The sequence below is a fragment of the Nannospalax galili genome, unplaced genomic scaffold, assembly GCF_000622305.1.
Source record: "Nannospalax galili isolate Female #2095 unplaced genomic scaffold, S.galili_v1.0 scaffold127, whole genome shotgun sequence".
Classification (NCBI taxonomy): Eukaryota; Metazoa; Chordata; class Mammalia; order Rodentia; family Spalacidae; genus Nannospalax; species Nannospalax galili.
Window position 1 is genome coordinate 4,717,775 of NW_008360326.1, and position 15,741 is coordinate 4,733,515.

General features: G+C 44.6%; 1 protein-coding gene across 3 annotated transcripts in view; it reads left to right on the top strand.

Annotated features, from left to right (window-relative positions):
- The window catches only part of Plcd4 (phospholipase C delta 4), a 30,115-nt gene extending 14,941 nt beyond the window's left edge, over window positions 1-15,174 (top strand). For 2 of the 3 annotated variants that reach the window (XM_029560039.1, XM_029560040.1), the window contains 12 exons: window positions 3,704-3,905; window positions 5,267-5,411; window positions 6,049-6,198; window positions 8,889-9,062; window positions 10,406-10,501; window positions 10,624-10,780; window positions 11,596-11,712; window positions 12,702-12,874; window positions 13,413-13,548; window positions 14,045-14,194; window positions 14,270-14,377; window positions 14,880-15,174. In XM_029560039.1, coding sequence (XP_029415899.1) covers window positions 3,704-3,905; window positions 5,267-5,411; window positions 6,049-6,198; window positions 8,889-9,062; window positions 10,406-10,501; window positions 10,624-10,780; window positions 11,596-11,712; window positions 12,702-12,874; window positions 13,413-13,548; window positions 14,045-14,194; window positions 14,270-14,376 — 1,607 coding nt within the window. In that variant the 3' untranslated portion in view covers window position 14,377; window positions 14,880-15,174. The remainder of the gene's footprint in view (window positions 1-3,703; window positions 3,906-5,266; window positions 5,412-6,048; window positions 6,199-8,888; window positions 9,063-10,405; window positions 10,502-10,623; window positions 10,781-11,595; window positions 11,713-12,701; window positions 12,875-13,412; window positions 13,549-14,044; window positions 14,195-14,269; window positions 14,378-14,879) is intronic. The other variant, XM_008825716.3, reaches the window with a different exon arrangement.
- The last annotated feature ends 567 nt before the right edge of the window (window positions 15,175-15,741 follow it).

Genomic DNA, 15,741 nt, shown 5'->3' on the forward strand with positions numbered 1-15,741 from the left:
TGTCTTCTGGCCTCTGCAGGAATTGTACACATGTGCACTTACAGACAAAACACTCATACCATAAAAAATAAATAGCCGGGCGTGGTAGCGCACACCTTTAGTCCCAGCACTCGGGAGGCAGAGGCAGGCCGATCTCTGTGAGTTCAAGGCCAGCCTGGTCTACATAGTGAGTTCCAGGATAGCTGGGGCTACAGGGGAGACCCTGTCTCAAAAAGACCAATAAAATAACATAAAAAATAAAAATAAATAAATAAAAATATTTTAAAAAGCCAGATATGGCCATAGGCATGCCTTTATACAACCCCAGTGCTGCAGAGGATAGGGCTAGGGGGTTTAATTAGGGCTTGCTGGCTGCCAGCCTAGTTCCAGGTTCAGTGAAAGACCCTGTTTTGATAGAATAAGCAGAGAGTTATAGAGCAGGACACCTAACATCCTCCTTTGGCCTCCACATTCTCATTCACACACATGTGCATATATGTCACACTTATATACACTCACAAATAAAATGAAAAATAAAAGAAAGATTAAATGAATTTCTCAAAGCCAAGAGCTAATGAGCATGGAGCCGGAATCCAAACCTAGTTCATCTCTCAACTGGTATGTCTCATAAAAATGATAAGAGGGTGTCTGCATGATCCAGGTTTCCAGGACCTCAACTCCCACTCTCACCCACTCATTCATTCACTATGTTAGCTAGTTCTTTTTTTCTTTTTCTTTTTTTTTTTTTTTTTTTGATTTTGGTCTTTTTGAGTATCTACAGTGTGTCAGGACCTACGCTGTAGTGCCTAGATTAGATAGGGACATTGCCCTCTTGGAACTTAGGGTCAAACAGAAAGTTTCAGAAAGTTTTGGAATATCCTGATTTGTGGGAGTGAGCAAAGAAAACTAGGCACTCTAAAGCAATGATTTTAGAAAGCAAAAATGTTTTCTTTTTTTTTTTGAAAATAGACTCTCAAGTAGCCCAGGCTGGCCATGAATTCCTGATCTTCCTTCTACCTGCAAAATGCTGGGATTATAGGCATATACCACAGATTCAGTTGCTTTACTTTTTGAGGGTGTTTCTATGTAGCCCTGGCTGGCCCTAAACTCATGGCAGTCCTTTTACCTCAGGCTCCTGAGGGCTGGGATTATAGGTATGTACAGCTCTGCCTAGTCAGAAGATGAAACTAAAGAAAAATGTCAGAGGTAAAAAAAAAAAAATAGGATTTTCTGTTCCCAGTGCAGGATCCAGTATACATCAATTATATTTGTTAGCCTGAATGTGTTCCCCAAAGTACATGTGTTGGGAACTGAATTCCAATGCAACAATGTTGAGAAAAGGGACTTTGTCAAACATGGATCAAGGGAGCTGGTCATGACAGTCAGATTATCCTAACTCCCAACCAAACCTCTCTGCAGCAACATTACCCAGAATGAGCCCCTGCTGCTGATGCAAGGCATAGCTCTGACTGGGTTCAAATCCCAGTTCCTCCACTTAAAGTAGCTATGTGACTTGGGGCAAGTTATCTAATTTGTCATGGCAGACTGTATTACAATACTGACCTCATTGTGTTAGTGAGTTGCTGTATGTAATGTCCTAGTGGCATGGATCAAGTGCTCAGTAACTGCTGGCCATTGTTGTTGTATGAAGTCTGTGCTCAGAAGAGTGAGGGCTATTGAAGGAGTCAAAGGGCCATTTCCTCACCAAGAGTGTAGTCTAAGGAGATGTTGACAAATGGTCTCCAAATTACCACATGAAAGCATTGACAGTACAAACCTTCAGGTCATGTTACTGCACAGCCCAAAGGAGAAAGCACAGGTATTTTGGCAAGCCCACTAAGTTTCTGACCTCAATTCTCTATATAGGCTTTATTTTCATAGCTGTATGTATCAAGAAGTTACCATATCCAACACTGCAGACCAGAACATTTCCATCATTGTGCACAGTTCTGTTGAGCAGCACTGGACTAGAGTGGCTTGTTTGTTTGTTTGCTTGCTTGCTTGTTTTTTGAGATAGGACCTTACTATGTGGTCAAGGCTGGCTCAAACTCAAACTCAAGAACCTCCTGCCTCTGTTTCCCCAGTGCTGGGATTATAGATGTGCACCACTGGAATGACTTTTTAGTGATAGGAATAGAGATAGTTTTTTTTTTAATTTTATTGTTTTTATTTTATGTGTATGCGTGTATTGCCTGCATGTAGGTAAATGAACCTGTGTCATGCAATGCCCTTGGAGGTCAGAAGAGGCTCTTGGATCCCCTGAGACTGGTGTTACGGACAGTTGTTAGCTGCCATGTGGGTGCTGGGATTTGAACCTGGGTCTTCTGTAAGAACAACCACTGTTCTTAACTGTTGAGCCATCTCTCCAGCTCCAAGATAGTTTATTTAAAAAGAAAGGCACTCTTGGGGGCTGGAGAGATGGCTCAGTGGTTAAGAGCACTGACTGCTCTTGCAGAGGACCTGGGTTCGAATCCTAATACCCATATGGTCACTCCAGTTCCAGGGAATTGGGCTTCCTTTTCTGACCTCCACGGGCATTGTATGACACGAGTGCACTTACATACATGCAGGCAATACATTCATACACATAAAAATAATAAAATTTTTTTTAAAAAAGAAAGGCACTCTCAGAATGGAAAGGGGATCAGCAAGATGGCTCAGTGGATAATGGCACTTGCTGCCAGGCCTGACAACTTGAGTTTGGTCTTGTGGGACCCACATGGTAGAAGAGAGCTGGCTCTAACAGTTGTTCTATAACCTATATGTACTGCCCCCATCACACACACACACATATATATGCACAAAATAAAGAATAAATAATTGTAAAAGAAGAAAAGAAAGCAAGTAGGGGTGATTGTGCATACCTTTAATCCTAGTACTCAGGAGGCAGAGGCAGAAGGATTTCTGTGTGTTTGAGACCAGCCTGGTCTACATAGCAAGTTCCAGCCAGCCAGGGGGCTAGGTATTGACCCTGTCTCAAAAACCAGCAACAACAACACAACAAAAGCAAAAGAAGGAAGGAAGGAAGGAGGGAGGGAGGGAAGGAGGGAGGGAGGGAGGGAGTAATTCAATCACTCTTATTAAAATCCTTGGGCTTCCTCAGGCATGTCTCAGTTTCATTCTGGAGACGCCACATGCAGCCCTGTTGTCAGGAGGCTGCTCTTGTTTACCTGTTCAGAACGCTTCCCTCAGAATTCTGGGTGGTTCATCATCCTCTTCACTGCAAAACCAACTGACCACCTTCTCTAAACAGTCATGGATGACTAGATGACATGGATGCATGAGTAAGTGGATGGATACATGGATGATGTGAATGGAGGATGTGATGGGTCCATGAGGGTAGTTAGATGCATGCATGCATCCATGGGTAATGGATGGATGATGGATGGATGCATGGGTGAGTGAATGAAAAGAAGGAAGGAAGGAAGGAAGGAAGGAAGGAAGGAAGGAAGGAAGGAGGGGAGGGGGGAAGGAGGGAGGGAGGGAGGCAAAGAGCTGGGAAAAGTCTGCAACTCAAAAGCCTAGAATGATCTTAATGGTTCCCTGTAGCAGTAGGAGTGATTTAAGTGGCAGATACATTGTGGGTCAAGTTTGGAATCTGTAGACTGAGAATGGCCATATGAAGGGCAGGACCCTAAGAGATGGGCCTGGAGAATGGGCTTCAGGTGTGCCAGATCTCCCACTCAGAGCTTCTCACGCTCATGTTCCCCACTACATGTCCTAGGCAAATTGCGGCATGTGCTGAGCATGGATGGCTTCCTCAGCTACCTCTGCTCAAAGGACGGAGACATCTTCAACCCAGCCTGCCTCCCTATCTACCAGGATATGACTCAACCTCTGAACCACTACTTCATTAACTCCTCTCACAATACCTACTTACTGGGGGACCAGCTTTGTGGCCAAAGCAGCGTTGAAGGATACATACGGTACAGTGGTGGTAGAGAAGGGATCCAGCTCCTGAGATGGACCTCCTGTGGGAAACTAAGGGATACTGCAGGCAGATAAAAAAGGATTGAGGATAGGTGGGGCTTAGGGGCTGAAGATCTAAGACACTTGGAGAAAATACTGAAGATTAGTAGAAAAATAGTAATGAAATCTTATGGATAAATGGAATTCCCCTCTCTTTCATAAGCTATGAAACTCTCAGAAGTCAGAGGCCCCGACATTTGTTTTAAGTAAACTGAATGCTTTAAAGGGAAGGCAGTAGAACATAGGAGTTAAAAACAGGTTCTGACAGCCGGGTGTGGTGGCACATGCCTTTAATCCCAGCACTTGGGAGGCAGAGGCAGGTGGATCTTTGTGAGTTTGAGGCCAGCCTGGTCTACATAGTGAGTTCCAGAACAGCTGGGGCTACAGAGAGACCCTGTCTCAAAAAGAGGAAAAAAAAAAAAAGAAAAGAAAAGAAACCAAAAAAACAACAGCAGCAAAAAACCAGGTTCTGGAATCAGTTCATTTTTGGTCAGATTCTAGCTCCCTTAGTGTTCTGGGGATAATTAACCTCTGTATAACTTGGTTTCCCTATCTATAAAGTGAAGATGATAATGGTGTCTAATCTGTCAGGGTTATTGTGAAGATTAAAGGAGATAATCTGTGTGTCAGTAGCTAATAAGTGGTAGTTGCTTTTATTGTGATGCATCATGGATGAGACTAAGTAGTGTTATAGAGCTAGCAACTGACCACGTAGCTTGAAGCATACAAAAATAAGTGGATTTTTTACTCAAAAAATGAGTGAAACCTCCAAGTTTTCAGCTTAGGCAGTATAGTTGTGAGAATAGGGGCTGGGAATGTAGCTCAGTGGTAAAACGTGTTTGAGGCCCTGAATTTAATCCCATTTGGAGAGAGCGAGGCAAACTGGGTATAATGGCACCCCTCCATCCCAGTCTGCAAGAATTGCAATTCCAGTTTACCTGGGCTGCATAGTGAGACCCTGTTTCAAACAATAAGATTAATGAGAGAGAGAGAGAGAGAGAGAGAGAGAGAGAGAGAGAGTTTTCTAAGAATTTGAATGACCCAGGTGTTATATTGGTACACACAACCAGAACAGTGGAGGTATAGTGAGGCAATGTGCAATATGCTAAGGAAGACCATGCATTGGTGCTGTGTGGAGATCAATGTGAGAGGCAGTCATGTCCCAGTAGACCAAGAAGCCGCCATGGTAATGTTATCTGAAGGGGTCTAGATAGATAAGTGATAGTGAGCACTGTTCTTTCCAGAGTAGAGAGAGGATCCTTAGGTGGAAGATCATATCTTGACCTCTCCTGCCTCTTGGGGCTTGGGGTTCTTGCAGGGCCCTGAAGCGGGGGTGCCGCTGTGTGGAGGTGGATGTATGGGATGGGCCTGGTGGGGAGCCCATTGTTTACCATGGACATACCCTGACCTCCCGTATCCTGTTCAAAGATGTCACGGCAACACTGGCACAGTATGCCTTCCAGGTACTAGCCCCAAGTTGGGAAAGGCACTAAATAAGGCAAGAGGGTTTGAGGGAAATGACTGTCTCTAGTGAGGGTGGAAGGAACTGGGGACAGTTATTGCAAGTGGCGTGATATATATAAGAGGTTTTAACTCTAAAGCCTCAGACAAATATTAAGGGATTATTATGACTAAGTGTTGGATGTGTTACTACTAATAAGTATTTATATAGGTAATTACTAGTTGTAACTTCTTACAAAAATTTATGTTACCTATCTGGGAGAGGGTGGATAGGGAAACAGAAACAGTGGTACATTGGGCTGGGGGACAGTAGAAATCTAGAGATGAAAATGTGAGTATAATGTGAGCTCATAACTAGAGGGATGGCCTGTAACCCATACTGAGCTTGAAAACTCAAAGGTCTCAGAGGGACCTGGGTCAGACTTGGCATAGGTATAAGATTTGGGGTCTCAAGAGTTTCCCAAAGAGGGGACCCCAGATCCATCAAGTTCTCACTGAGCCCTGTAATGGTATTGTAGAAGTTTGGTATTTAGTATACTCATTTGAGCTCATGAGGGTGGGGGGCTAGGAACCCAGGTTTTGGAGAAGGAGGTTATAGGGTTTTAGAACTCTGAATGCAGCATCTCCTTTTCTCACCAGACATCAGACTACCCACTCATCCTGTCCCTGGAGAACCACTGCAGCTGGGAGCAGCAAGAGACTGTGGCACGACATCTGACTGAAATACTGGGGGAGCAGCTGCTGAGCACCACATTAGATGGGCTGTTCAATCAGCTGCCCTCACCAGAGGTAGGGACTATACTGTGGCTTCCACATTCCCTTACCACAGTTTCCTTCTTTCTATTTTCAGATGGACCATCTTGCTCTTTTTGAGGGGGAGGGAGTTCTTTTTTAGTCAGGGTCTCCCTGTAGCCCCAGCTGGCTTGGAACTTGCTGTGTAGACCAGGCTGTCCTTGAACTCACAGAGATCCGCCTGCCTCTACCTCCATCTTGTTCTTTAAATGCCTATAGACAAGATTTTGCTTTGTTTTGTTTTGAGACAAGGTCTCATGTAGCTGGGCTGGCCTCAAACCCCATATGTAGTCAAGGCTGGCTTTGAACTACTGATCCTCCTGCTCCCACCTCCCAAGTGCTGGGATTACAGGGGTGCACCACCATGCCTGGTTTCTATAGTGCTGAGGATCAAACCCAGGGTTTTATGCATGCTAGGCAAGCACTTTACTAACCAAGTTACATCTCTAACCCTTAATATTTTCTAACATTTTCTTGATGGTTTATAATTTGTATAGACTTTACAAGCAACATAAAGAATATAATCCCAATTCTTTATAATAGTATCAGTAGATTCCTTTTCTTTTTCAAAAAATATTTTATTATTTTTATTTTATATGTAAGCATGTATTGCCTGCATGTATGTAAGTGCATCCGTGTCATGCAATGCCCATGGAGGACAGAAGAAGCTCTTAAATCCCCTTGAACTGGAGTTACAGACAGTTGTTAGTTGCCATGTGGGCGTTGGGATTCAAACCCAGGTCTTCTGCAAGAACGATCAGTGTTCTTAAGTGCTGAGCCATCTCTCCAGACCTCCTTTTCTTTTTTTTTTTTTTTCTTTTTCTTTTTCGGTCTTTTTGAGACAGGGTCTCCCTGTAGCCCCAGCTGTCCTGGAACTCACTATGTAGACCAGACTGGCCTTGAACTCACAGAGATCTGCTTGCCTCTGCCTCCAGCGTACTGGGATTAAAGGCATGTGCCACCATGCCCTGCCCTCCTTTCCTTTTTAAAATATTTTATTATTTGTTTATTTAGTGGCCGGGAAGGGGAAGTGGCAGTATACTTGCCATGGCATGCATGTGGAAGTGGAGGTCAGAGGAGAGCTTTTAGGAGTTGGTTCTCTCCTTCCACAGTGTGACAGGTCTCAGGAGGGCGAACTCAGGTCATCAGGTTCCTTGCAAGTGCCCTTACCTGCTGAGCCATCTCACTGGCTTAGTAGATTTATTTTCATCAATTTCTGGGCTTCATTCATGCTAAGCTCATGTTCTACCACAGAGTAGACCTTCAACTCCTATTTTTCTTTTTTTAAGACAGGTTCTCATAAAGTCCAGGTGAGTATCAAACTCACAATGTAGTTAAGGATGTGCTTCAACTTCTGATCCTCCTGCCTTCACCTCCCAAGTTACTAGGATTACACACCCAGTTTATGAGATTCTTGGGGCAAACCCAGGGTTTTGTACATGTTAGGCAAGCATTCTACCAAACGGAGCCACATCCCCAGGCCCTATCAAAAGATTTTCTAAAAGTTAAGTTAAACATATACATGTATGTATTCATATTAGAAAAATCATGAGTGAGATTATCATCCATATTCTTATAATATATAGCATGGGTTTCTTTTCATGTATATTTTCTTTGTTAATCGCTCTGTAGTGAGCCATTGTATGTTTTTGCCATTTATGGGCTATAATGTAATCAGTCGCACATTTGGTAAGAACTTAGGTTGTTAATAATTTTTTTTTTTTGGCCTTTTTGAGACAGGTTCTCCCTGTAGCCCCAGCTGGCCTGGAACTCACTATGTAGACCAGGTTGGCCTTGAACTCACAGAGATCTGCCTGCCTCTGCCTCCCAAGTGCTGGGACTAAAGGCGTGCACCACCATGCCTGGCTTGGTTGTTAATAATTTTCAACTTGTACATATAGCTTTGTCCATTTATTCTTTCTTTCTTTGAAATGGATTCCTAGAATTCAAAATTTCTGGGTTAGAGTTCGTATTTTAGCCAGATGTAGTGTTAATCCAATGCACTCAGGAGGTGGAGGCAGGAGGATCAGGAGTTCAAGACGAATCTCTGCTACATAGTAAGTTGGAAGTCATCCTGAAACACACATACACACACACACTGCATTTTGACAGTTTTAGTTTGTTATCACCAAGTTGTCCTCTAGAAAAAATACTAAATAATATTCCAACCAACAGAAGAGAATGACCACAAACAACTCCATGAGTGAGATGATTCATAATGGTAAACATTGAAAAGAAGGGCTTATGTTTTTTGTTGCTTTGAGTTTTTTGAGTGCTAAATTACAGGCATGCACGCTTAGCATTTTCTAGCATCCAGTCCTTCCTTAGTCTCCAGAGTGTCAGGACTACAAGCATGAGCCATGACTCCCAGCTTCATATCCCATTTCTAAAGGCTTTTCCATTATAATATTGTTCAAAGACATTATCTCTCTTCATATTCTTATATTCCTTATAAGTGCATATCCTTAAAGGAGTTTTTAGCGTGTAAAATATGAGGGAGAGGTTTTTCTCATAGGGTTAGAGATGTTGTTTGTTTGAAAATAAGTGACTCTCTGTATCAGGAATTATCTTTCTAGGAGAACTTCTGACGCCTCACTTTCTTCTTCTTTGAGACAATGAGATCTGCATTATCTTCAGGAGGGGCTCAAACAGACAAGTAGACAGGTCTCTTCGTTGTTGTCCCCTAGCTGCTTCGAGGGAAGATCTTGGTGAAAGGGAAGAAGTTAAGAATATTTGAGGATATTGTGGATGAAGAAGAGGAGGAACAGCTGGAGCCAGACCCCTACTGTGAGTCAGAGACTCAGCCTCAGCTTCAACATGAGACCCAGGAGTTAACCCCTAGGAACAGGAAAAAAAAGAAGGTACGTCAAGACTGGTCTTTCTGCCATGGCATTTAGTTAGCAAGCATCTCAAACTGAAGACTGGTTTTTGAAGAGACTAGAGTCAGCCAGGGTAGAACGTCAAGGAGAAAATGGCCCTAAAAGAAGCATAGGAATACATCTGTGGCATCACTGTATGTGATGCAGACCACATGCACATCTATCATACTTCTTGGGCCATGAAATCTTTTCCTTTTTTCAAGTGAAAACTTAAAATAGAAGCTTAGTATTCAAAATAGACAAATGTAGAATCATTCTAATTTAAACCCTCATTTGACTATCACCTGGGTCCTCGAAAGTGGCATGGGGAGGTTCAGGCTTGATGGATAGGCAGGTAAATTCCAAGAAAGAAGACAAGGAAGCTAGAGAGAGATGAAGGAGCTAAGTGACTCAGGACACATCTTTAAGACCCCCTCAGTGTGTGTGTGGGGCGTCATTTTATCGTTAAATAGGTGTTACTGGACCGATTGCTGTGATCTCGGCCTCAACTAAGTGGGCTTAGAGAACACTTCTTGGAAAGCGTAGTTTGAGTTTGGGAAGGAACCGGAAGTATCTGAGGAAATTTGAGATGGGGAATGTGCTCTATTTCTGTATGGGGAGGGAGAGGCCAAGGGAGAAAAGGATACCATTGGTAGGCCCTCTAAGATCCAGATTTGAAGTCTGTGCCTCTTTCTTTGTGTACTTTGCTTGGCTTACTCAGCTGACTTCTGGCTTATCCTGCTTTCTCTGAGGCTGTGGTGTTTAAGCCTGCTGCTGCTGTGTCTAGGCATGGCAATGGGAATTAAGGACATAAATCCTCAGGGCGTGTTGGTGCACGCCTTTAAACGCAGTACTCAGGAGGTAGAGGCAGGTGGATCTCTGTGAGTTTGAGGCCAGCCTGGTCTATATAGCAAGTTCCAGGCTAGCTGGGGTTGCAGGGAGACCCTGTCTCAAAAAGACCAGAGAGAGAGAGCGAGAGAGCGAGAGAGCAAGAGCGAGAGCGAGAGCGAGAGCGAGAGCGAGAGCGAGAGCGAGAGCGAGAGAGAGAGAGAGAGAGAGAGAGAGAGAGAGAGAGAGAAATCCAAAAATAAAACTCTGGGACCCTCATATCCTTACAGGTGTGAATTTCATGACTACCTCCTGTATAGTCTAGATTCATGTACATTTTGACCAAATATTATTGTTCATTTGTTTTAAGAGCATTAGGGAGACTGATGCCTCTCTGTTTAAAAACAATAAAGAAAGGCCACCTAAGATGTAACATAGACTAGACCTTCCAAACCCAGAGGCTGAAACCAAACCCAGCAGTATGTGCAGATTGCCTTTATTCCCATCCTCACCCCCAGGTTGTGATGTGCCCGCTGTCTTGTCTGCCTATCTGTGGTCATGTTATAGCCCAGCCTCCTAGTTCCATTCCTGAGTCCCTTCTCTTGTCCAAGCAGGTGAGGCAGGAGGGAGAAAGCAGTGGGGAGGCATCGGGCAGAGGCTCAGGTTGGATGGCCATTAGCTTCTCCCTTGCAGATCACTCCAGATTCAATACCATCTTCTTCATTTTCTCCTCCAGAATTCCACTCTCATCTTGTGCCCAGCCCTGTCTGCCCTGGTTGTCTACTTGAGGACAGTCTCCTTCCAGAGCTTCACTCATTCCAGGGAAAACTACCACATCTATGATATATCATCCTTCTCTGAGACCAAAGCCAGAAACCTTATCAAGGAGGCAGGTCAGGACCAAAATGGAGGGGCAGGGAAAGAAGTGGAATGGGTAGGTTCAGGTCTGATGGGTAGGCAGTAAGTCCCACAAACACGGACAAGGAAGCAATGGAGAGATAAGAAACTTCTCAGAACAGGCAAAGAGAAAAGTTACATTTATTATTTGAGACAGCCTCACATAGTCCCAGGGTGGCCTCAGTTGAGGATCATTTTGAACTTCTGATCCCTTTGTCTCTCTCTTCCAAGTACTGGGATTACAGGTGTGTACTACCACTCCGGGTTCATGCAGTGCTGGAAAGCAAATCCAGGGTCTACTAGGCAAGCACCAACTTACATGTCTAGCCCACAAAGAAAAAGATTTATGAATTGTGTGCAGAAGGTTCTAAGGGGAAGAAATCGGGGGGGCGGGGTGGCTGTGTTGGTCTGGATGGAACAGACTAGGGGCATACTGAAGCCTTTGGTAGCCAGCCTCGGATTTTGAGAAGAGTGAAGTAAATGGATAGGGTCCTTGGGACCAAGTTAATGGGAGTACCTACCCCAGGCAGACAGAACTTCCATCTCCCGTTTTTTTTTTTTTTTTTAATATTTTATTATTTTTATGTGTATGAGTGTATTGCCTGCATGTATGTGAGTGTACCTGTGTTGTGCAATGCTCCGGAGGTCAGAAGAGGGCTTCGGATTTCCCTGAAACTGGAGTTAAGGATGGTTTGTAGCTGCCATGTGGGTGCTGGGAATCGAACCCAGGTCTTCTGCAAGAACAGTCAGTGCTCTTAACCGCTGAGCCATCTTTCCAGCCCCCCTTCTCCTTTCTTGCACCTTTTTACAGGTAATGAGTTTGTGCAGCATAATGCCTGGCAGTTATGCCGTGTGTATCCCAGTGGTTTGAGGACTGACTCATCCAACTTTAACCCCCAGGAACTCTGGAATGCAGGCTGCCAGATAGGTGAGGAGGCAGCAGGGACAGGGAGGGAGCAGAGCAGCTAACGGGAGGTAAGTTCACTAGGGGAAGTTAAGGCCAGGGAATGCTTTAAGGAGTCTGGAGTGGAAAGGTGAGAAAAGTGGGGCTACCTGTTGAAATGTTTCCAGCAGGTACTCTGTTTTGAGGATCTTGCTCTTATTGTTGTAGCCCAGGCTGGCTTTAAACTCTCAACCCCCCGTCCCCTCAGTTTTCCAAACCTGTGCTACCTAGCCTCAGCAGGCACTCCTAAATTTCAAACTATTTTTATTATTTTATGTGTATGAGTGTATTGCCTGTGTGTATGTGAGTGCCCTCGGAGGTCAGAAGAAGGCATCGGATTCCCCTAGAACTGGAATTATGGAGGGTTATTAGCTGCCATGTGGGTGCTGGGAATCAAACCTAGGTCCTCTGCAGGAGCAACCACTGCTCTTAACTGCTGAGCCATCTCTCCAGCCCCTATTTTTAGTTAAAAAAAATTTTTTTATGTTTGCCTTGCCTGCATGTATATAAGTGCATAATGTGCACTTAGTGCCAAGGACAGAAGACAATGACTCTCCTGGAACTGGAGTTACAGGTGATTGTGAGCTGCCATGAGGGTGCTGGAAATCCGAACTCAGTGAGTTCTCTTAACCACTGAGCTGGCTCTCTAGTCCCTCCTGTAAGGCACTCTTACACCATGTCTTCTTAATCCTGAAAGGGGCTAGAAGGTTGGGAATGTGTCTGTATGCATGTAAAACACACAACCACATATGTATTGTGTGTGAGAGAGACAGAGACAGAGAGAAAGAGACAGAGAGAGTGTCATGCTACATAGTCCTGGCTGGCCTAGTACTTGCTATGTAGACGAGGATGGCCTTGAACTTGTGGCAGTCCTCCTGACTGCCTCCTAAGCTCTAGGGTTTATAAGTATGCACCACCATGTCTAGCTCCCAAGGTGAATCTGTTCATTTTTTCCTTTCTCCCCTGGTTCTCAGTGGCTCTGAATATGCAGACTGCAGGGTTTGCCATGGACATCTGTGATGGGCTCTTCCGCCAGAATGGTGGCTGTGGCTATGTGCTGAAGCCAGAATTCCTGCGTGATACCATGAGCTTCTTCAATCCCGAGAAGCCCATCAGCCCTTTTAAGGCCCAAACCCTCTTAGTTCAGGTATGACAGAAACTATTGGGAAGAACCTGGGATAGCTGGAATAGAAATGGAAGAAAAACTGAACTTATTTGTCAGGAGGGTCATTGGTTGAAAATTCTTTATAAGAGGATAGCCTGATTCAACAGCACAGACTTTGGAGTCAAGGGTCTAGTTTCAAACCCACTTCCTAGTTGGGTAATGGGCAAGTTCTTTAATTTGAACTTCAGAATACTCATCTGCAAAATAGGGGTAATTCCACTACTTACCACACAGGGTTGTGATGACTGTGTTAAGATCATGTGCTTATAACTCCTGGTGCACAGCAAGTGCTATAGAAAAAGCTGTTGTCACTAGCATAGCCGCTTTCAAACTTTAAAGTTCTGTTCTGATTCATTTAAAATTTCAGGTTGAATATTAGAATAAACTACCTATGGAGGATTAGTTTTGCAAATTATGAAGCTATAGTGCAAGTTCCAAAGTCTTCTCTGGGGTCTGAAGGGTGGGTGAAGGAGGGCTGGGCTGTGCAGTAACTCATGAAGTTCCATTGCCCTTGTTGCAGGTGATCAGTGGTCAGCAACTCCCCAAAGTGGACAATACTAAAGAGACATCCATTGTGGACCCACTGGTGAGAGTAGAGCTCTTTGGTGTTCCTGAAGACACAAGGCAGCAAGAGACCAATTACGTGGCGAACAATGGTGAGACCGGGTAGTTGGGGAAGAGACATAGGACTGCAGATTCCCTTCTATTTTGCCTTCCAGCAGGTGCAGTCCATGTGACTACACACCCCTGTGGGAGGCAATGTGGAACAGTACAAAGAATCCTGGTCCTCCCTTAGAGGTTCATGAATTGGGAAAATTGCTTTTGCCTTCTAAAATTTTAAAATTTTTATTTATGTTTATGTGTGTGTCTGTCATGTGTTGTGTGGGTACCCACAGAGGCAAGGGGGCATCGGGTACCCTGGAGTTAGATTAGAGGTAGTTGTGAGTCACCCAACATAGGCACTGGGAACTGAACTCGGGTCCTCCGGAAGAGCAGCAAGCACTGGCAATTGCTGAGCCACCTCTGCAGCCCCTGCTTCTGCATTTTGTACCCACTTCCTCACTATCTATGTTAAATGAGAACGCAGGGAAAGCAACTCAATATGGCCCTAAAGAAAGTCAATACCCATTCCTTTATTCTTCTCTACTTCAGGTTTTAATCCACACTGGGGGCAGGCACTGTGTTTCCACGTTCAGGTGCCTGAACTCGTTATGTTGCGTTTTGTGGTAAAGGATTATAACCGAAAAACCCGGAATGACTTCCTTGGTCAGTACACCCTGCCTTGGACCTGCATGAAACAAGGTGAGACGGTTGTGTTGGACCCCTGGCCAATATCCCAACCCTAGCTGCTTTCCTAATAGTCCTGCCCGTTTCCAGGCTACCGCCACATACACCTACTCTCCAAGGATGGCACCAGCCTTCACCCTGCTTCCATCTTTGTGTACATCTGCATTCGTGAAGACCTGGAGGTAGATGAATCCTGAGGTAGGTCCTCCATAGCAAGGGTAGATACAATGGCTTTAGATGGTGAGAAAAACCTAAAAGGATGCTTTTTGGGAGAGCAAAAGGTGGTGAAAACCAAGCTTTGGACTGTGCACTCCCAGGCACAAAATTACCATGCCCCCCCTTTTTCTTTTAAATTTTATTATTTTTATGTGTATGCGTGTATTGCCTGCATATAGGTAAGTGCACCCGTGTTATGCAATGCCTGCAGAGGTCAGAAGAGGCTGTCGGATCCCTTGGGACTGGAGTTATGGACAATTGTTAGCTGTCATATGGGTGCTAGGATTTGAACCCGGGTCTTCTGCAAGAACCACCAGTGTTAACTGCTGAGCCATCTCTCTAGCCCCACCATGACCTTCTTTAGCAAATCTAGGACCTGATCTCTTACCTTCTTTCCTTTTCTTGTTTTCATAAGCATTTATCTTCCTTGCCCTTTCCCTTCTGTGTCCTCTATGCTGGAATTCATTTCTTGCTCTTGCTCTAGGCTCGGCCCCATTCTCAGATCTACTGCTAATCTCTCTCATCAATTGTTGGTGCAAAGGCAGATTCCAACTAGAAACACAGAGGGGCTTGAAGAAGAGAAATCTACAGAAGCATTATTCCCTCTACCTCCTAACTTCCTCAAAGTCCAGAGCCAAGGAAAGGACATATCAAGGCTCAAGGTTGGGGAAAGATGTCTGACCCCAGGCCTATATGACTCTCCAGAGAACACCGCTCAGCCCTTAGTCTCCACTGGACTGCTGCTTCTTAGCTGGTGTAAATAGAGCTTCTCTCTCCAATTTGGCTCCTGTATGGTCTGTCATTGTTGGGCAAGAAGAGATATAAGGGCTGCGGGCATAGTCAGATGGGAAACGGAAAGGGTAGAGAAATTAAGTTTCCAAGGGCTCCTCCATGTACTATATAGGAAGGACACAGAAGAGAGACTTGTAAGGGGTGGGACAAAAGGAGAAAGGGTTTGTAGTCCTAGCCGTCTGCCTGAAATACTCTTGGAGCTTGTCCTCCCTAGTTATCTGCCTTTCACACTGCCCTGATGCTTGTACTTTAGGACACTGAGCCAGTCTTTGGACTGGTGATCAGCCACTTGCAGGACACTGAATGGGTGGTAAATCTTCTATTGACACACAAAGGAGCTTGGAAACAGGAAGCAAGGCAAGGCCCAGGACAGCCTTAAGGGCAGAGGGAAGGTAGACCTGGGTCTGTTTCAGAACCTCTCTGAGTGAAAGTGGAAGAGACAAAGGAACAGCAGAGTGGAGGCCTAAGAGGAGACCGGGCAAATAAGATAGGGACTTAAGTCTGTTAATGGGTAATTATTCTCTTCAACATGTTTTATAGAGCATTAGGCACAA